Here is a 21704-nt window from a genome sequence, read left to right as displayed (position 1 = left end):
TTTCTCAATATTTAATCACACTCTAATTTTAAATCATCTTGTATAATAACTGTAGATTTCATAAATGTTAATTAAATTGGATTCATAGATAGCAGTCAAAAGGTATATATTATTGAATAAAAATTGGTCACACCACACCTTAAAAAAAATAAAAATTGGTGATCACATTAAAACTATCTAACTTTATGTGTATAGATTATTTCTTTTGACTTAATTATAATTTTTATTTCAACTTTTTAATATTTTGCAAATTTTACTTCCAATTTTTTAATTTAATGTATTTTACTCAAACTTTTAAGAATTTTGTGAGTTCTATCCTTATGTTTTCTTGTGCTGTAACTATTGTAAGTGAGGTAATTGAGTTTAATTTTTAGGTATTACAAGTATAAAAATTATAATAGATATTAATTTTAAGATAATTATTATAAAAATCAGTAAATTTATCATATATAAACTATATAATAATTTATGGTTAACTGATAATATAAAATTTCTTTATACTATATAATAATTTATGGTTAACTGATAATATAAAATTTCTTTATACTTCAATGCATATACTATTTCGTTATAATAGTTTCCAAAAGACAAAAGGGAGTAATAAATGAAATGTAATTTACAATAGTTTAAGAACATATTATATCCGTAAGAAAAAAAAATATTGTAAATTGGTTCACAGGGGAATCCAAGATTCCAAGTACAGTGAAAGTAAGATTTGACTTTGTGAACAAATTACTACTACAATATAAAAGTTGGTTCATTGGGAAGGCAATATGATGGCCTTTTCATATATTTGATACCCCACTTCGTTACTAAGTGACGAAGAAGTATCATTAATTTGCTTTACTTAACTTAAAGCTCATACTTTTTGTCAAATCGTTTTCTCCTTCACCATGCTTTAAACAAATATTATTTTGGTCATGCAGCATTCACACTAAAAAGATTTTTTTTTTCGTCAATAATTTTGGTGTGGTGTTAGAATGTACATGCTGAACGAATAATTAAAAACATTACGACGAATAAAAAAACTGTACATGCTGCGGTCCGTAAACTGTTACCCTTTTTCTTTTATTTCAGAAACTAGAGACAAGGAAGAATGAGTAGAATTTATATAAAAAAAAAAGAGTGCAATTTTAGACTTTTACTTTTATTTACGGAAATAGTCACATTTTTCATCTAAACACAAAAATCTTCTGACATCAGTTGTTTTGTTTATATTTCCAGTTATTACTCAGTTTATATTTAATTTTAGGGAATCTTGTGACACTCATGTTTGCGATCTTACAACTTAATAAAAAAATTAAATTCAAATTAAAAAAAATCATTTTATTTTTTATATCATTATTTCATATGAATTATCAAATGTCAAAACTAATACTTGCATAACCGAAACAACGAAACCCTTAATACAATGATATAACTTTTTAAAAATTTTCAAATGTGTCCTTTATAGAAAACAATTTTAACACTTAACGCGTTCATCAACAAGAGTTTGAACTAGGAATTGTAACTTGGTAAAGACATTAGCATTACACACCAAAATTCGTTTTGATGGATAAAACGAAAATTTCTACTCTGAAATGAGTTAGTAGTGTTGAAAAAGTAAGGTTACTTAAATAAAAAAGCATTTTCTTATTCAAACCATCTTTTAGCTGGTATAGCCAGAAATGTATTTGCTGACTATAATATATTTCTACATTATAAACCATTTAAGAATATATGTAACTAGCTAATCATATTAAATGGTCATTTGCAGAGAAGACAATTAATTAGTACAAGCTACTTCAAATAAATTTCAGTGACTACAGTAATCAAAGTTAAATCCCATGGTTCCAAAAACTTCCTCAAGTGCAAGCCTGTGCAGTTATAGAGATAGCATGACACCAATTCATGAATAGAGTCTAAGCTTCTCTAGTTTCCAGGTACACACTATATAACCTACCTTATGACAGCAAAAGAAAAAAATAATAACAGACCCTTTTCTCTTCTCCTAACAGAAATAATATGAACTTTACCAACACCTTCAAACCCCAGCTACTCACACTTGATGGACCGGTATATGTGACGAACAAAGAGCAGGGAGGCACGGAATCCTACGCTACCGAGCATGAGGAAGAAGCCATAGCAGATACAGGCCATGTAACCAAAGAAGAACGAAGTTTGCATAAAACCAGACATATCTGATCGTGCATAGTAGTAATACAAGCAATAGCCGTAGATGAACAAGCCAGTTGATCCACCACAAAGGAAAGACCTATGGAAAACAAAAACATCAATGTCATCAAGTTGAAACCAAAGTGCCATGAGTATATAAAAAGCTTAAATTGACTCAACCTTCAAAAGATTCAGGACATCATTGTTAAGAAAATAATAATAGTATTGGGTAAAAAACACATTCCAGCAGAAAAAAGGGAAAATGTTATCGTAATAAAAGGCATGATAATGTACTAAACCATTAATATTTTCAGAATTTTTGGACCAAGAAAGCACTTTGTTTACAAAGTTGTGCCAAATTCATTCACTTAAGTTTGTTTCTTCGCCAAATTCAAACAAAAATGTTTTTATATAGGTTTAGGCATGTGCCACGCCTGGCATTGCCCATGTGCTCAGGTGGGCTGTGTCCCAAACCTTTTATAATAGGCCCAAATTAGTTTAGGTTTGAGCCTAGGCCCAAACATTTGGAGCCCACTAGGCTTTGGTTCAAAACCTAGCCACACCAGGAATGCAACAGATATTCCAAAAGAAAAATAGTAACAAACAATATTTTGTAGTTGCATCTGCATATGATGAGATTAATATCAAGGCAATTATAGAAAAACTATTCTCTAAATGATACACTAGTCCTATAAAAGCTAAATATTCTAAGGTACATCCCTTCCATTATACCATCAACAAAAGTCTCACCAATGCCACCGACTAGTACTTAAATAGGTGAGAAAACTAATGTTACTATGATTGCCTGGACACTTATCTGCTTGTTTGAGAAGATATAATATGACTAATAGGAAGTCTATTTGGACAAAATAAAGTCTAATACATAAGTACTGTTTATCTATTCAATCAAACAAGAAACACTGTTGTATTCTACAAAAACTCTGGTTCAAGTCAACTGAGATAATATACATGATTCATAGTCATTTTACAGAAAGTTGACAAATCAAGTATCTATGGTAAAAATCTTAAAATCCCAAACTAAATTGTAGCCAGTTGATGAATTAAACTAGTGTTCCAGAATGGGTAATGGAAAGGGAGAAAAAAGAGAACAAGGACAAGGAGAGGGAAAAAAACAGAGAGAAAAGAAACCGGCAACTTAACTCAAAGACATAACTAACATGCAGAGTAACCATGTTACAAAATTACATGCAGAATAACTAACATTAAACAAAATAAAAATAAATCCAAAGTTTAAAACTTAAAAGTAAAATCTAAAGATATGTTCATATGCTGATTTATGTCATCACATGTCTTCCACTCCTTATTGGGAACTTGGGATAACCATATCACCTATTGCTGATTAACTCGATATTAATTTTGAAGAGGGCCAATGAGGGAGAAGGGATCCCAAATTGAAGGTAATGGAGAGAGAACCAATCACATAAACTTCCTAATTCACCCTCGAGGCCTTCTAATCTCAGCAAAATTCTGATAGATAATTAGATATACATTACTAAAATTACATGCATTAGAATTGTAACATGAGAAAGTATTGTGGCATCTTAAATATTCCTTTTTTCTGGAACCAACATTGTCATGAACATACACTCTGCTGAGTGGGACAAAGGCCACTGAAACTATGTAACTTAAATCTAAATATTAAATATATGAAAAAAACTCCAATAATACATTGATTGCATATTAGAGTAATTTAGTGTATCTTGGATTATCAATTAGGACTAGTTTCCACAACTCCTCATTATCTCGTTGGATCAGTATCCTTATTTCCTTATATTTAATGATTAGTTTCCTTATCTTATTAGGGATTGTGATCTATGTTAGTTTTATATTTTGTAACATATCATATCAAGTCTATATCAATTTCAGAGTATCCAGTCTCAGTTGTCTCTCTTTTCTTCTCATCAATCATGCATAAATTCCAATCACCCTTACTCAGTCAGGTTCTCTCTTAGTAAACTGCCTACCACTCCCATGATCTTTTTGACAATCACTCATCTGCTGCCGCTGTCTGCCACTGCCAGTGAACTTTTTTATAACCACAACCAGACTTGTCATCAGTTGAGCTACAAGCACCAAAAGTCTCAAATCCAGAAAGTGCAATGCATGAGAATAGATGTGCCAATATCATTTGTTGTGCTTCTCTCCTGCATACATGTCCAACAGCACATCCAAGTGTATGGGGTCTCTGATTGTGCCACTGTCTGTCACATTAGTCACCCGGCCACTTTTTACCCAGATATGGCCTCATCTCATCCAACCAACCACCAAAATCTAATCTAGCCAGACTTTCTTGAGCACACGCAGCCCATTTCCTAACCACCACTATCCTGTCAGTTCCGGTCCTCTGTCTCTGTTCACCACTTACAGGTAGCTGTTTAGCTTTGCCATTGTTTTAGCTACTGAATGACTTTTTTCTCAATGCTACTATAGCATTGAGGGAAAGAAAGTTGGAAACTTGGAATTACTTTAGCCCTGATCTCAATTAATACTTATAAGAAGAATAAATATAATATTATAAACTATTTCAATTGGAGAATAGTGGAAAGAAAAATGTACAACTTTTAGATAATAGTAATTACAATTTAATATTTATACTATAATTTAAATATTTTATTCAAAAAATATAGGTGTGAATATAATAAAGAATTTTTTTATATTTTGTGGAAAAAGTAGTGAAGATAGAGAAGTTATTTCTTGTTTTCTAATTAGTAGTAAAAATATAAATATGCCTACAACTACTTCTTTAAATTTCCCCCTCTTTTCCTAGCCATTGACCATATCCTTTAAACCAAGGACAATATGAAAACTAACTGAATTACTAATATAAGAGTAGATAATATTATTTCTAGTGAAAATCACATTACACAAACTCAACTCTCAAACAACTATAGAAGGTGGCAATAAGATAAGTTGCATACCTCCACCACCATTCATGATCCTCAGCAGCAAGTTGGAAGTATGTCAAAGCCACAGTGATGAAAGCAGTGACAATCAACAGAATAATGAAGACAATGAAGAGTATGCTGTAGATCGTATAAATTCTGTGGCCCCATACACTGGCAAAAATGTAGTACAGCTCTATGTAGATGGCACTAAAAGGAAGAAATCCTGCCATTGCCATCTGGGGAATGGTACTCCTGTACCAAGGCAGAGGTGGAATCTCTCGGGGATATTTTGTAGTGCGGACAGGTGCTTGGAACTCAGTTTTGCTATTTTTACCAGCAATACCACCCAACACAAGCAATGGTGAAGTTACCAATGTCCATATTAGGACAATCACCACAATTGTGCCAAATGGCAGGGCAGCAGTTGCACTATAAGCAATCGCAACTGTGTTAAGGAAACAGAACATAAGGAATAGGGGGCCACAAAAGAGGCATCCTGTCAGCAATAAGTTCCTAACCTGCCAAGAAGAAAATAAATGTATAAATCATCTAATTTCATTTCATAAGAATTATATAAATTAATACAGTCAAACCATGAACACCAATCAATGGAAGGAGTCCATATGTACCCAATTAGTCCCTTCAAGTTGAATATAGAAGGAAGTAGCAGTGTAGCCAGCGATGCCAGATGTGAGAGCATATATGACCACCAGTGCAGTAAATAAAGCGCCTCGGTTATATGGATAAAACACACCAACCAGTGCAAGCATAAAAATGAAGATTGTACTGCACAAGCATAAAGAAATTCATTATAATATAGAAAATGAAAAAAAAATCAACACAGGGAGAAAGAGCAATTAGAAGATTCTTACAGTGTGAATAATTGAGTACCAGAACCAAGGGCTGCTGAAAAGAAAGACTTGAACTTTGGAAACCGGAAAACATCCCCATGAATGTACTTCCATCCTGTCTCCTCTTGATCATCAGCAGCTTCCTCATCTTGAGCATACCTGGAGAAAATTACAGATAAAAACAAGAAACAAGTGGTGAAAATAAGATTAATAAAACAATGTTATTGGCAACAAGATGACTAACTGATGATAGATGAGCAAGAAAGTCATACTTCATAAAGTCATTCTTCAATACACGCATGAGAATGGTTGCCAGAAAACCAGTCAAAAGAAGAACTGTTACACAGGAATTTATGATTGAGAACCAGTGAATCTCCAAGTGATGTGGCAAAGAAGAAGACTGGGAGTATTTATCCATTCTCTTCTCAAAAGGAGTCTCTGTTTCCTTCCATTTTGCAGTGTACACGAACTCAACATCTACATCTTTATCCTCAGTCAGGTCCACCACAGAATGAGGGTCCATCCGGGCACTGATTTCAATGACTCGATCTTTGTTGTAATGAATATCGAACTGAATGTGCTTGTAAAGAAAATACTTGTACTCACTAGGGTCAGTTTTCCCTTCCTTGTCAACCGTCCCAATAAATCCCCAGATCGGCAAGTCATCATAGTACATCTGGAAATAATAGTCCTTCTTAACTGCTTCTCGGAACTGAGCAACTTGCTCCTTTGTGAGCTTCCTCTTGCATACAACCTTAGAGTCTTTCTCCTTCTTGAAACTAAGTTCATAAGGAGCACTAACAAGGCGATCGCCATTTAACACCTCACCGAGGGCTTCAGTCTTATCTTTCTCATGACCTGAAATTTAGATGTACTCATTTTACAATTACACATATCAAGAACCCAACTAAACAGAGCTACAAATTGACATTTTCTTCGTCCAGATGGTTCAATTCCCCAACTAGAGATTTCATTAAAACAAAAACACAAAGCAATCTAGTAATCTGTCCCTTCCTAAAACTGAAACACCAAAATTAAACTAAAATATCTCACAAGCTAAAACTGATCACGAGTCATCACACTCTTGTATTAATAATTAGATAGAGAGATAAATAAGTTTGACTAAATCAAATAACAAAGCTTCAATTTATGGAAGTAATAAATAACAAAAAAGCTGAAACATAAAATAAATTCAGATAGTTAGTTAGTCACCTGTTACACAGAATGGCAGGTCAAAGTACCGATACGTTTCACTGAAACCAACCAATCAAACAAACAAATGAGAAAATTAGAAAGACAACAAACTCATACAACACTGACGTAGCAATCGGATAAAATAAAAACACGAAATTGAAAACAAGATCAGATTTTGATGAGGACCCAGAATCTAAAACGGGTGAAACTAAGTGTTAGAGAATCATGGGGCTGATGGGGTGTGGTTGGGAAATGGGATCTCGAGGAGACGAACCTGGGGTTGTGAAAGGGACCGACTTTGTTGGCGTAAAGAGGAACGGAGTCTCCGTCCTTGTAACGATGATCGGAGGCATCGGATCTAACGTGGGGGGTTCCCTGCAAAGAGATCAGAATCGCGAGAACCAAAGCCAAAGTGCTCCTTCCCATTGCCGCTGGCGCTGCACTCTCGTTCGTTCTTCGCATTCAGATCAGATAGATAAAGAAAAAGAAACAGACAAGGACAACAAGCAAGCAATTTATTCACTACAATTTTTTAAGGAAATGACCAAGTTTATTTTAAAGTAAATAAAAAACAAAGTTTTGTCTTTTTTCTTTTTCTTTTTCTTTTCCCACTTTATAAATTATTTTTCTCTATTTTTTTTTATATTTGAGTATATGCATTGCATGGTGACCCATTACATGGTACTATAGTCTACTATTAATTAGGCATTAGCCACCATCATTCATTAAAAAAATGATGCTATTTATTTAAGGGAATTTTCAAGAGAACAAATTACTTATTAATTAATATAATTATAAAAAATACTTCTTAATATAATTAATTAAAATTTAAACAAGATATTAAGTTTTTAAATAGTTGTATCTATAAATAATTTGTGCATACAAAATTATTTATATATTTGCATAATTCATTCATAATCCATAATTAAACACTAAAGAAATGTGAATCTTCATATAGTTTATATAGCTTTGGTCTCACCATGATTCTAACTCAAGTCAGTATTTTTATTTTTATTTTTATTTTTTTTAGAACACTCAAGTCACTATATGCGATAGTAGTTGAAGGGTGGGAAAATTAGAGAGACAAAAATTTGCTCCCATGTCTTACTCTTTTTATATTGAGTTTCTCCCACATCGGAGGTGTTGATTTTGTTGGTAAAACTGCATGATACCCCATCCTTCTATCATTCTTTTAAGACTTCTTTATGTAGTATATTTTTACCCCAATTCAATATTATGTGAAGATAATTGCTATTCACACCCCATGTGCTTTAAAAGAATTATTCCCAAAATACCCTTTTAACGGAAATTTACAATGATAATGTATTTTCGATGTGGAAGATGGGGTGAAAAAGAAAAAAACACAACAAAAATATGTTTTAGTAGTATACTTTATATAAGGACTTATGGTTTCATTTTCATTTTACCTTCTATAACAAAGGATTTTTGCTTAAATAGGAGTAAGACAGAGTATGTGCATTACAAATTTAGCAAGAGACAAGAGGATTTTGCCTCAAAAGTAAGTTTCGGAAAGAACGTCATACCACATGTAAGTTTAAATATATGGGATCAGTCATACAAGCTGACGGTGAAATTAGGATGTTATACATATGATACAAGTGGGATGACTTAAATGGAGAAAAACTTCCCAGGGGATTTGTGATTGAAGAGTGTCTACCAAACTCAAACGTATTGTATTTCTATAACAATGTTGGTACAACTTAAAAAACTTCAAGTAATAACACCCATTTCCAAATACGTTTATTGTAAATAAAATACAGCCTCGTGGTCTATTCTATACACCTATTTGTTCTAATGTACAATGTTGGTGATACAGAGGCACCATTTATTGCACAACAAACAAATAATCACAAAAGATTCTTCACCCTGAAGACTAGCGAAAAGATAGCGTGCTTGGTGAGTCAATCCTCACAATAATATCTTCTTCTTCAGCACCAGAATCATCACTTGAATTATCTCCATGGTGATGCTGTCTTCGTTCTGTGCTTTGTGAAGGTGGATTTGTAACATGTCTTGTGACCTCATGGACCTTCTTGGCAGTTGCAGCTCCTTCTGATTTGACTGAAACAAGAGGACGACCTTGATGTGACACAATGGTTGGATAGGACAAGCTATGAGGTGGTCTACCATCATTGGTTAACAAACTTCTACTCCGGGGAGGGATGTCCACCTTGAAAATGAGAATTAATTAATGGAAAAATAAAATAAAGATTAACATTTCTGCTGCAAGCCAAATAACATAATAGAAAATTAAGATTGTCAGTGAGGTACTGAGGTTTGCTTATAGTCAGTTATCTTATGGAGCCTAGGTAAATCCACACACACCAATATGGTGTGGCATGCTTGACAAATAACATTGTCTCTTAAGTGTATGGTCAGGGATTTGATTTTCTACGTTTATGAAAAACATCTGTTGGAAGAGATTATCCTTTTAAATGAACCTCAGTACCTCGAGAAATTAGTCATAGACTCTCGGTTGAGAGACAACATGAGTTCACAAAAAAAAGAGGTAAATCCACACACTATGGTGATAGAGCTCTCACTTGATTAGAAAATCACATTATAGGTAATTTCACCTTGGGAAAATCCGTTTGACAGACTAGGCAACTCAAATTGCGATAACAATAAACTTATTTCAAGTAACTTCAATTGTGCACATATGTAATCTGTGCTACACCAGATACACAACCCGGCAAAGAGAAGGTGAAATTTAGTATGGTTGATTATGCCCCAACCACAAGTTTCAGTGCCTAATCAACCAAATACTGTTGGGGCATATATTGGCAACTAAAGCATTTAGGATGGATTTAAGCAAGAAAAATCAAATATAAGGTGGATTCTCCTTTCAAAACCCTGCAAGAAAGCTAGATTCTTTGTAGAACTAAGTAATCGATCAAATTTGGAATGTAGAATTGGAAAAAGTAAAAGATTTTTGTTCAATGAAGTTAATGTTATTCTATATTGACATACCATGCTCCCATAAATGCTCAGCTGCATTGCCCTTGCAGATAAACTATTGGTTTGTCGCCCAGCTCCTTCAGATCTCTGCTTATGGTCTTGTTTGTAGAAATGTTCAGGCCAACTCATAAGACCACTATGTTTTCGACGGAAAGATCTATGAGGATGATCCCCGGCATGTGATAACAGTGAACTTGACCTTCTAACAAGAGCAGCATCAGCCTCAGGTGCTGGAATGTCAAACAGAATTACTCTTGCTGTAGTTTCAACTAGATAACTAGATCCTTGTTGATGAATAAAACTAGCTTCCTTAGAACCTGGTTCAATTGAAAGTACAAGTTTGATCAAAATTCAAAATGATCAGGCTTCAAAGCCCAGTTATGGTATTTGCACTTGAATTCTGCCTCCTTGTGCCTTAGCATTTCCCAAACCATCCAATGGAAACTCAAGTAAACAGTATTAGACAGGGAAAAAAATATTACAGACAGCATATACGATCAGATACCTGAACTTGCCAAATTTTGGAAGCTTAGATTCCCATGTGAAGGAAGCAGGGCTGCTGGTGCTGTTACCAGTTCTTGACGACCTTGAGTTTTGACATATCCTTCTAGTAAGAGGGCAACTGAATGATGAGGAATTTCTATTGTTTCCCCTCTTATGAATATGGTCATTCGAGATCTCTCGGAATCCGCAATAAGAGTTCTTAAATCTTGCATACCCAGTTTCTCAAATATCTGAGGAAGCAATAATTTGGAAAGGAAAATAGCACTTTCCTGCAAATCAAGATAAACTTAAGAGTAAGACCATGGCCAATGATAATTGAGAGTAATTAGATCATCTACCATTTCTATGTCTTCAACAGCACCAAAAATAAACACCAAGACATATCTTTATGAACTATATTATCCTCAATAAACAGCATATCTTAAAAGACGCATCTTTGAAACTAAAAAACTGAATCCCTGTTGAGCTGAAGGGACTTGATGAAATTCATAGACAATGCATGCTGGAATTTCAGAATGCAGTGACATAAGCAGTCAGAAGCCGTTAATGTCAAAGCAGTGATTGCACTAATGAACTATTAATGTAACCATACCTCCCACAGGAATTTTTCCGTCAAAGGATCTGCTTTGAGACATGATCTTATCTTATCAGCTTCAAGAAAAATGCAGAATACCACGGAATCAGTGACGACATCACAGATATATGATCTTCCAGTCAACACTTCATAAATACCCAATGTGCTCCCATGCGTAAATGTAGGATTAAAAGAGTGCTTGGTTCTTATCATCTTGCTTTCCCACTGGATAAACAGAAATTTTCAAAAGATGCATCTTTTGTGTGTGCAATGAGAAATATGTTAAGCTTATACTGAGAATTTAATACCTTCACCACTCCATTAGAAATTAACCAAATACCATTTGATTTGGCACCTTCCTTGTACAGTGTCAAACCACGCAATTTCATCATTTCCTTGGTACAACTTGCAAGTGATTCACGAACTGAAGATGGGAGAGCACCCAACATTGGATGGATACTACTTATTTTAGGAAGCTTAACCAAAGGAGGATTTCTTAGTAGTTTCTTTAAATCAGTCTGAAAAATAAATAAATCAATTAATAGATGAACACCCAATTATAATTCATATAATATCAAACCATCAGATAACAGATAAACAGAAAGAATGAATATCACAAGATACCTGAACAGCATCATGGAGTTGTAGCATCTCTTTCTCTTCCAATATCCCAGCCTTCTCAAGGTTTTCAACATATTCAATTAAATGATTTAGCACTGCATATGTTGCTTGCCTTGTTTTTACAACACGCAAAACCTGAGAATTTGACATTCATGGTATTAAATAAAGAAAATTTGAGAAAAAAAGTTCATTTTAACACCATAACCAGAAAATTGTCGCACAACAAACTGATTGAGATAAAAGACCAATCAATTTGACACTGACAGGCTTAATTAAAGTAGAATCCATTAAAACAAAAATAGAAAACATCAGAGGTCACATTTAACTAGCAAACCTGAGGGTATGTAACATTAACATCTTCTAGGAACTTCCGTGCTTCTTCTCCTTCCACAACACTTTCATTGATGACAGCAGAAGCAATATCACTGTCTCCTACAGAATTAAATGTAGAGAAAATTAATACAAATGATCCTAAATATAATATAAAAAATGTTATCTGACAAACACAAAGATTTAAAAGGAAGACAATAATTAGAAAATAGTTTTTTTTGAACGGCCAAAAATATATTAATTAGATAATAAAAGATACATAGTACCAGAGGTACTACAATAATTAGAAAATAGTGCCATGTGAGGAAGCTCTGAACCACTGATATGTGGAAAATATAGCATAAATTTTAAAAACCTGACATAAAAAAATGCACCATGAGCTGGGAAGCTCTGAATCACTGATATGTGGAAAATATAAAGTATCCATGTACATATTGCATCAAATCCAGTACATTTAAATGCATATTCATTATCCAAGAAGTATCAAATTATGTAATTTATATTTTAATTTTCACAGCTTCTGATACACCTCTAATATGGCTTAAATTGGCATGATATGGCTTGGATAATCCAGTCGCCATGCTATACAGCATAGGCTGATGGAACACCTAAGAGGAACTCAAACCCGATGGTTTATTTCAACTCTAGAGAATGGCAACCAGTGTAAAACAGTGAGAAAGTGAAACATCTTACAGCTCTGCAAGGATTTAACAGAACTAACAAAGGGGATTGGGAAAGGAGAAAACAATTCTACCGAATGCACACCCCTAAAACCAATAGATTAAAACCACAAAAAAAAATTGTAAATATGTAAAAGTATGAAACAAAAGAAGGTTACTAGTAATTATTTATTAAACTTCAAGTTTAAAATTGTCATCATTTTATATATTTATATAATTCAAATCAAATTCCAAAGGTTAGGTTGCTGCCTTGCAACTGGTGTCAAAAGGTTCTAACTGTGGGAACAGCCTCTTCACTCATGAGGGCAAGGTTGCATACATCTAACTCTGTCCAAACTACACAATGGTGGGAACCATGTGTTTGCATCTATCCTTACCATATAGGTCTAGTTCATAAGATCTTTTACATTGTTTTGAATTTGTTGAGGTTATCTGAACCAAGTGTTTGCATCTATCCTTACCATATGGGCCTAGTTCCTATAGAGCTTTTACACTGTTCTTTGAGAAGGTTATCTGAACCACGTGTTTGCATCTATCCTTACCATATGGGCATAGCTCATAAGAGCTTTTACATTGTTTTTTATTTGTTGAGAAGGTTATCTTTTCCTTTGTATTTGTTTGAATTCCTTTCTTCTCTATTAATTTGTTTTATCACTAAAACCAATAATAAACCTTTATCTAATAGCTTTAGAGCATAGGAGAATTGTCATTGACATAGTATCACAGATTCTATGAATATGGTGAAATGTTCAACCCTGTACCCCATTCTTCTAAATAAAGTTGAATTTTAACACAAGATAGGGTAGGCATGTATAACGTCCATGCTTCAAGCACAAGTGGCCTTTAAGAAAGGGGTGTGTTAAATATAAGAAAATCATGAGCCTTCACATAACAACTTAATATTTTGGCAGAGTTGGTGTTAGGGTCCAGAGAAAGATAGAGAAGCATGGATATAGAGTAGAGAGAATTGAGAAGAAAGAATGGTGCTATGACTGACAATGATATTAAAAAAAAAAAAAAGTTAACACAGCTAGTAAGGACAGAAAACAAAATGGAAAAGATATGAAGTAAAAAGAAATAAAAGTTGAAAACTGGGATTATTATTATTAAGATAAAGAGAAATAGGCAAACTAATGAGATAGACTCATACCTATGAAGTCATGTAATTGTTGTCGGGCAATTCTGTGAGCTCGAAGAAATGCAGCACAAATATAACATGCAGATTCCAACCTTTCCACGGTGAAATACGTAACTAACTTCGGTGGGAACATACTGGACTGTAGAAATTTATAGTAATTCGGGAAATGGACGTTAGATTTTAAACCTTTCCAGTCACATAGAGGCTCAGATGAAGCCAAATCTACTGCTTCCTCGACAGATAGCATTAGGATATTAGCTGTTGTTTGAGAAATTCTTCCTTCATCAAGCATCTCCCAGTAAGCAGCTTGTACACCTAATATGAGCAATAAGTTCTCAAATTAGGCATGATATTGATATAATCGAACCCTACCCTTCATTGCAACTGTGCATGCTACAAAACTGAAGGTGAAAAAATATTTTTACAGATTCCATAGTGTCTTATGATGATGTGTCTTTCCTTTACTTTAACCTAAATTAATGAACTGTAAAAATTTAGAATGTTTGAAGCAGTTAATCAAACAGAAACACAAGGTACAGACCTGATGAGGTTCCTCCTGCTGTAAAAACTAAGAATTGACAGTTTGACACAAATAATGAAATACTATTAAGTTACACAACTCTAAGGACTGAAACAAATGTAAAAGTTCCCATACCATTCAGAAGGCGTACTCGTATGTCTTTCAAATTCATAGGATCTAGGTTACTATCATTTTCAGGTGCTCCATGAGGGTGAACACATTCACCTTCAATGTCATTTAAACAGGAGATATATCTCTTCACTGTAGGCCAGTCAGCAGGCCCAAGCTCCTCATCATCTCCAAGTTCACCAAAAGCCTCCAATGCCTTGTTCAACATTTCATACTTTGTGAAGTTAAGGATCCGTCTCTGTTATTACGTAAACAAAACACAAGGGCCAGACCAAATATAAGTCAGAAAGAAGAGAAACAGGTGATGTAGAGATATTTTCATTTGGAATCAATTTACAAGCATTTATACAACATTAGGGAACTACAAATATGAGATATCAAAACATTTTGTCTCTCAAAACAAGAACATAAGTTGAACATAGAAGATCAGAAGAACCCTGACCTTAGCAGCTGACAATTTATCCATGCCAAGGTAGTGTAAAATGAATTGTGTGGTTGAACCATTTATTATAAGTGTTAAAAACACAGTTCCACCAGTGAAGAAAACAAACTGCACAAGTAAAAACAATAGAGTCAGTTCATAAAGACAATTAAGATATCAAGGATTTCTGGGTTGCAATGACCTTACATAATTTTAGAAGAGTCATGCATTTGAAACTAATCAAAAATTGAAAAGCATACCAGTGTTCCTGTCTCTGGAGTCAATTCAGATGATTTGCCACCCGAACGCTAAACCAACCAAAAATTTAAAAGATTAAACTAGGAAATGTGAACATGAATATCACAAGAGATATTTCTGATTTGCAGACCAAACAAACTTGATCTCGTGATAAGGATAATCTCAGAATTTGGGCTTAAAGCCTGAGTCTACCCCACAAAACTAGCTTGTAAGGTGAAGACTGCCCAAGCTTTATAAGCTCTCTTTAAGCCATATCTCTAGTCAATGTGGGGCTAAACCACCACCCTTGATTGCAGCCCCTAAACAGGCCGCAACTAAGGTGGGCTAGGGTGACCACAATTTAGGGAACTTTCAAACACATAAGGACAACTGCTAATTTCTGTCACATTTTCCAGTAGCAAGTATTCCTTTTTCTTCTACAAATCCTAATGTATTGGGAAGATGAATATATCTCATTATTCCTATTCCATTATCAGTTATAATTTATGACTGTTATCATTGCTTTTTAGCTTTGATTAGTTAGTTTCATTGCTTGGTTAAAGGAGTTTAACTTATGGCCCTTTCTCTTTTTAAGTTCCCTTAAAATAAAAGCTCTTCCTTTTATCAGAAAAAAATCTTAACAGCACCTATCTCACTTGTAAACAATGATAAGGTACAATGTCCGGGAAGAATTATATCAATAAGGAGCACTATAAATATGCATCATTAGTCAATGAATACTTGCCTTAACTGATAAGGAAAGTGCCAAGGCAACTGCGCCTCGCAGTCCTGACCAGATGAGAATAATAGCTTCTTTCCAATCCAAACCATATCCAAAATATCTTAGAAAGGGAAATAATGCTCCGACTACAATGCACCGGGACACTTGAACATATGCATAGAGAAGCAAGAGGTGGGTCCATGATGTTCCTAAAACAGACCCAATACTTTGCAGTCACTCTTTTAAACTTCACAAACATGAGTGCTTAAACAACATAAAAAGGCAAGCGATATTGGCAAGAGCTTCTAGAAAATGTAAGCATATCAAAGCATTGAAATTAAGTTATTGCTGCTTCTTTGAGAAGAACATAATCATCATAGTTATTTCTTTCCAACTTTCATAGGCCTCTCTCATTGAATAAGGTTTGTTACTAGAGGGAAACCAAGAAGTAAAACACAAATTATTTATCAATTTCAATCCTGAGATTAAAATCCTTATAACATGAGAAGATGTGTGCAAGAGCTCTCATGCACAGTAACATTATGGAAGACATAGTCCAAGGATATATGATTAAAAGGTAAAAATTTGAAGAAATTCTACCATTTTTATTTTGAACTGCATGGGCTTGCCAATTCCCCCCTCCCAATAACTCGTAGATACAAAATATGAAATACAGCTTTCTTCAGCATAATTAAAATTCATCAGCAAAGTAATACAAGATTGCAATGAACTCCCATTATTTTCATGTACTTGCATTCAATATACTTCATGGTACAGATTTTCCCAATTAAACAAAAACTAAGAATATAATCCATGGCATAGTGCAAAAAATAAGAGAATATATAAAGTGATTCTTCAAGTAATACTACCATGATAGAAAACATTTTCGTCACCAAGTATTCCTTCAGCTATAACAACTCCACTGCAAAAAGATATAAGAAACTATTAATGAAAGTGATATACTAGTAAGATTGTCCTACATTTGTTCAACCAGAAAACATATTTTCTATTTTTTTTTAACACAGATGCATTAAAAGCCTGTTTCACAAGTTATGTCAATAGATTATGATTGAAGATTCCAACTAAGCTCTTACCTCAAAATGAAAATTAAGGTATTAGCAATATAAGCGATCATTTCCCTGGAGAAAAATAAATAAAGGATTAAAACACAATTACATTTTGACTACAAAATATAAATACAGAAAATGAGGAGATTTCATATGGAAAATCTAAGGTGTGACCTTGTTGCAGCAACAAGGCATACAATGATTAACTGTTTTAGGCTTTTGGCTTAGAGTCAGATTTTTTGTTTTCTTGTGTCTTTATAGAGATAGTAATAAGACAAAAAAAACAAAAAGAGACAGACAGGACAAACAGACATGAATTGTAATTACAGTTATTATGATACAGTGTATAGGACCCTTAGATGAAGCATTAGATGAAACAAAACACACAAAGAGACTAGAACCCTTGAACTGTAAGAATATCCAGGGAGAGGGAGGGGAGCCAATAAAATATATCTTTAATGTTCCACATAGAACTAAAAATCCCTTTCTTTTATTGCCATTATATTGAGTGCAACACTGGAAATTAAAAAAAAGAAAACTCATACAATGATTTTAATTTATATACACAAGGACAAGTAAAAAAGGCATACCAAAAGTGATGTAAGCTTTGTTGACTTTCACCCTTAAAAGCTGTTCTTGCAAATGCAGAATAGAACCTGTAGAAAGATTTGAATAACTAGATTTCCAAAATGGGTAATAGACATTTTTTTTACTAAAGGTCAACTTACATTCCCAAAGACATCACCGTCAAGACACCAGAAACACCTGAACCCTCCTGAGCCTGCAAAAGATTTTGACCATCCATTTATCTGTGCTCAAGATTGAAGTAATTCAAAATAACACCCAAGAACAAAAACCAAATATGGTCATACAATTTCAATAGAATCTCTCATCTTAAGGTTATAATCTCTCATCTTACCACAAGACATCCAAGAAATTAGGATTATAATACCAAAAACCAATACATCCTACTTGTGTAAGTATTCAAAATACAAATATAATCTCTAAATTTACTAAAAGATGATTTCAAGTTTGAAGGGTACTTACAGTGAAATAAGCAATGTAGCTAACAGCAAATGTTAGAGCAATCTCAATCACTGTATCATTAAAAATAAACCCAAGCCACAAAACAGATGCAATCCCAAAAGCAAGACCCATTCCTACACTGGACCAAGCAAACAGTCACATGAGCAAAGATAATTTTCACCACTAGTGCAACAAAGAAGAAGGTGAAACCTACGCTCCAAGTGAGACTTGTGCTAGAAATTTGATTATAGCAACCCAATTGAAGGTCTCTCCAAGAACCATCCGATAGAAAAGAGTATAAACCACAATAGCAGTCCTGGACAAGAATGAAGAATAATTTTTTTCAAAAAATAAAATACATTTAAAAAACCATCACATGCAGAAACAGTAATTCTACACATTCAAGGCTTTGAGCCACTTCTTAGAACCTAGATTCATTTGGCAAAACAGAAATTCATTTGAAGAGTAGATGTTAGTTAAAGAAGAGCAAAGGATACTAAAAATACCCATCATTCATCAAGGATTCCCCTTCAATTATCGTGCTTAGCTTTTTGCTGGCACCAAGATCTTTCAACAAAGCCACAACAGCAACAGGATCAGTAGCACTCAGAAGTCCTCCAAGCAACAGTGATGTTTTCCAACTCCAGTTGTACGGAAAAGTAAGCTGTATTGTGACAAATGAGCTATAATCGTATAACAAACAATGAAATCTAAACACATCGATTCACGTACCTTTAAAACAACTCCTAGACAAACAGTAGAAAGCGCAACACCAGGGCCAGCTAGTAAGATCATTTGTGCAAGACACCTCTGCATTCAGTCCAAAATACATATTGTGATGCAACATCAGGCATCTTATAAATAATAGTCAATGGCTTATATTTTTATAAAAAAAACATCATGTCTGCTCCCTGTTTAGCAGTGTTAAATGCTAGCTATGTCTGATCTTGTTGATTTAATTTCTTCATCTTTCATTTGGGAATACTGATAATTGTATGAAATAGAGTTATTTAGTCTCCTTTTGTGCATTAAAGATTTCAAAATAATTGATATTTGACTTAGAATTGTTAGTTTCTAGCACAGTTTTCATGTTGGTCTCCTTTAGTTTATATGGCTTCTTGGTTAGATTTTGCACGGCATTTGGATTATTTTGTTCAAGTTTCACACTATTGGTGATGCTTAATTGTGAACATGTTGGCAGCTGGGGCTTTGTGGAATTTAGAAAGCAGACAAACACAACAGCATACATCTAGAAAAGTCACCAAAGCAAACAAAAATTACTAATAAGTAGGCAAGAGTTTATATACTGAATATGCATACCAAATTGAATGGGCCTGCACACAATAATGCAAGAATATGCCAATGCTTGCATGCATATATTAGATAGAACTATCATAACAGAAAGGCAACATCACTTTATAACTCAAATTGTACTCATAGAAGAATCCAAGAAAAGAAACCTTAATTTGGTGAACTTCCATTAAGAATGAGCTCTCAAAAAGGAGAGCAGGAAGAAAAACAGCTAAAAGAAGATCTGGATCAATCTCTGACCCTGCATATTAAAAATATCAATCACTTCAATTGTTTTTAAACAAGAACCAGTGAAGATCAAAGCTTCTTAGGTTGAAACACATCCAAAGCTGTACAATGAAAAAAGCCTTTTCCTTCTTTTCTTTTATTGGCAAGTACATAATTTTCAAAATAACTGGAATAAAAATTGAACAAACTTACAAATACGAATTCCATCCCCAATCTTTCCCAGCCGATGATGAGTACCATATTCTGTTTAGAAATTCACCATTAACGAGTCAAGTAAATAATTAATAATTAAAAATTAAATAAATGGAATATGTTCTATAAATGTTAAATAAACAAAAGCCTATATAGTATGGAAACGCAAAAAAGGGCTGTCACATAGATTGGCAGGTAATAGTTTTCCATCTCTGAGAAAACTAGGAAATGCCAATTTCTTTGGAATATTTTCCATTCCCAGGATTTGAACTGGGAAGTGCAACATTTTCCAATAGTAGGGAAGTTTTCACAGACACAAGTAATGTCTAATGTGACAAAGAATGAGGCAAAACTATAAATAGAAATGATAATCAACATGGAACAAGTATAATACTTTCTGCAAAACCTATCCATGTTTGGTATAATAGCAAGTTTTATGTTGGATGTGAGGGCCTAACACAACCTTCCTCCTTTGCCCAGGCTTGGGACCAGCTATGAAAAACATGGGCGGTGTTGAGAAAACTTATGCCTAAAGAAAAAATGCTGACAACATTTTCCAAGTCTTTGAAGTCTAATCTATGAATATAACTATGATACTTTTAAGGGTGTGAGCATTAGCTTAGATGGTTATGAATATAACCAGTTTAAACAATAAGAGACAGTAAATTCCAAAAGGATTCTATGAAAATATCAAGTCTAATCTATATTGAATTCCCATGGTTATTTATTTTGAAATTTGATTTCCAATATATCTTGATCTTCTGAAATATGTTTGATGTATGCATGCGTCCTTGGTTGGAACTTCAAAAAAGAAGCTCAAAACGATCAGATTAGAATAAAACAAATGATGTATATATAGAATCAAGAAATTATGAAAGATCCACTATAAACTATTCATTTCCTATTTTGGATTTTGATCAAACAGTAGATTATATATAAAAAAGGAGAAAAGAGAAATCCGTTTCCTATTCACTTCCCTTTGCTTTCAAATATCCTTTTTGCCTCTCCAAACATGGTGAAATAATGCCACCACGGCATGATGTTGGTATAGGAATATGATTGGGATCGAAAAACAAAAACAAAAGACAAAAAAACATTTTTTTCAACATCCCAGTTCGTTTAAATTTGATCCTTATTGTTTGACTAAAACGAGAAAGTTGAGGAGTTCAGAGGGTGTGTATCAAAATTTCTCCTTTCAGTTTCTGTTCTTATATAGAAAGTCAACACTTCCAGATGCCTTTTGACACTAAAAAATCCGTCTTTTTCCTTGCTCTTAAACCGTAATCACATCAAACCCAGCTATAGAAATCCACAAGGCTAAGTGGTTCATTCTAGAAAGTAAACCATCAATATTAACAATAACAGTAATAGCAATAATATGATGAAAAAGAGAAGGGTAGGGAAGGAATAGGACCTATGGATCCAAGTGCAATGCCAAGAATGAGTAAGGCAACAGTATAAGGGACTCTGGTCCCACGCAAGAGGTGCCTACAAGCAATCCCCAGAGCCAAACTCAGACCAAAGAAGATCACTGCATCTGATGGATTGGAATTCTCCTCTGATGAAGAAGAAGCAGCAGAGACAACAGAAAGTGAAATGGAAAGAGAAAGGTGTTGTTGTTGTTGTTCTTCCTCCATTTGCAGCAGTAGTAATCAGAGATGGAACAGGGAAGTTGGTATTATCAGGTTCAGGTGTTTGGATCAACAAGAGACTGAGACACGTGCAATAGAGAAAGCGAAGGATGCGGCAACATTTTGTTGTTTTTTGAGTGTTGGAATCTAGCTCCTGGATGAACAGTGGTAACGTCGTACGCGACAAAACAAAAAACAAAGCAGCGGTGATTGAGCGTTCGTTGACTAGAACCGTTCAGAACTCAGATGGCTACTTGTACTATCAGACAGATTTTTTTTTAAACTTCTTA

General features: G+C 34.0%; 2 protein-coding genes across 2 annotated transcripts; both read right to left on the bottom strand.

Moving 5' to 3' along the window:
* Nucleotides 1–1769: 1769 nt before the first annotated feature.
* On the bottom strand, nucleotides 1770–7627 carry LOC100784471 (transmembrane 9 superfamily member 3). Its single transcript, XM_003531079.4, has 7 exons — nucleotides 7380–7627; nucleotides 7124–7164; nucleotides 6184–6769; nucleotides 5933–6070; nucleotides 5690–5846; nucleotides 5094–5578; nucleotides 1770–2254 (listed from the first exon to the last, which is right to left on the bottom strand). Exons 1-7 carry the CDS (start codon nucleotides 7565–7567, stop codon nucleotides 2035–2037), a joined length of 1815 nt encoding a protein of 604 aa, XP_003531127.1. The 5' UTR covers nucleotides 7568–7627; the 3' UTR covers nucleotides 1770–2034.
* A 1152-nt stretch (nucleotides 7628–8779) lies between these two features.
* Nucleotides 8780–21629, bottom strand: SOS1 (Na+/H+ antiporter). Its single transcript, NM_001258010.2, has 23 exons — nucleotides 21198–21629; nucleotides 19784–19834; nucleotides 19513–19604; nucleotides 18785–18862; nucleotides 18559–18716; nucleotides 18267–18368; nucleotides 18074–18191; nucleotides 17755–17807; nucleotides 17617–17682; nucleotides 17054–17098; nucleotides 16829–16881; nucleotides 15984–16168; nucleotides 15262–15309; nucleotides 15023–15130; nucleotides 14587–14818; nucleotides 13944–14246; nucleotides 12118–12215; nucleotides 11787–11918; nucleotides 11471–11680; nucleotides 11181–11387; nucleotides 10590–10857; nucleotides 10097–10401; nucleotides 8780–9296 (listed from the first exon to the last, which is right to left on the bottom strand). The coding sequence occupies exons 1-23, from the start codon at nucleotides 21418–21420 to the stop codon at nucleotides 9000–9002; spliced, it is 3432 nt and encodes a 1143-aa protein (NP_001244939.1). The 5' UTR covers nucleotides 21421–21629; the 3' UTR covers nucleotides 8780–8999.
* Between the last annotated feature and the right edge of the window lie 75 nt (nucleotides 21630–21704).

The sequence above is a fragment of the Glycine max genome, chromosome 8, assembly GCF_000004515.6.
Source record: "Glycine max cultivar Williams 82 chromosome 8, Glycine_max_v4.0, whole genome shotgun sequence".
In the NCBI taxonomy this organism is placed as follows: domain Eukaryota; kingdom Viridiplantae; phylum Streptophyta; class Magnoliopsida; order Fabales; family Fabaceae; genus Glycine; species Glycine max.
Note: the sequence above shows the minus strand (reverse complement) of the source record. Positions and strands in the feature narration are given on the sequence as shown.

Excerpts from the sequence above, each read along its gene's own strand:
- SOS1 (NM_001258010.2), bottom strand. The coding sequence starts at position 21,420 with ATGGAGGAAGAACAACAACAACAACACCTTTCTCTTTCCATTTCACTT. Across the intron at positions 17,099-17,616 it reads CAAAGCTTACATCACTTTTG|GGAAATGATCGCTTATATTG; the intron begins GTATGCCTTTTT and ends ATTTTTCTCCAG. Across the intron at positions 10,858-11,180 it reads CGGAAAAATTCCTGTGGGAG|GAAAGTGCTATTTTCCTTTC; the intron begins GTATGGTTACAT and ends CTTGATTTGCAG.
- LOC100784471 (XM_003531079.4), bottom strand. The coding sequence starts at position 7,567 with ATGCGAAGAACGAACGAGAGTGCAGCGCCAGCGGCAATGGGAAGGAGC. Across the intron at positions 7,165-7,379 it reads GGTCCCTTTCACAACCCCAG|TGAAACGTATCGGTACTTTG; the intron begins GTTCGTCTCCTC and ends GGTTGGTTTCAG. Across the intron at positions 5,579-5,689 it reads AACTTGAAGGGACTAATTGG|GTTAGGAACTTATTGCTGAC; the intron begins GTACATATGGAC and ends TCTTCTTGGCAG.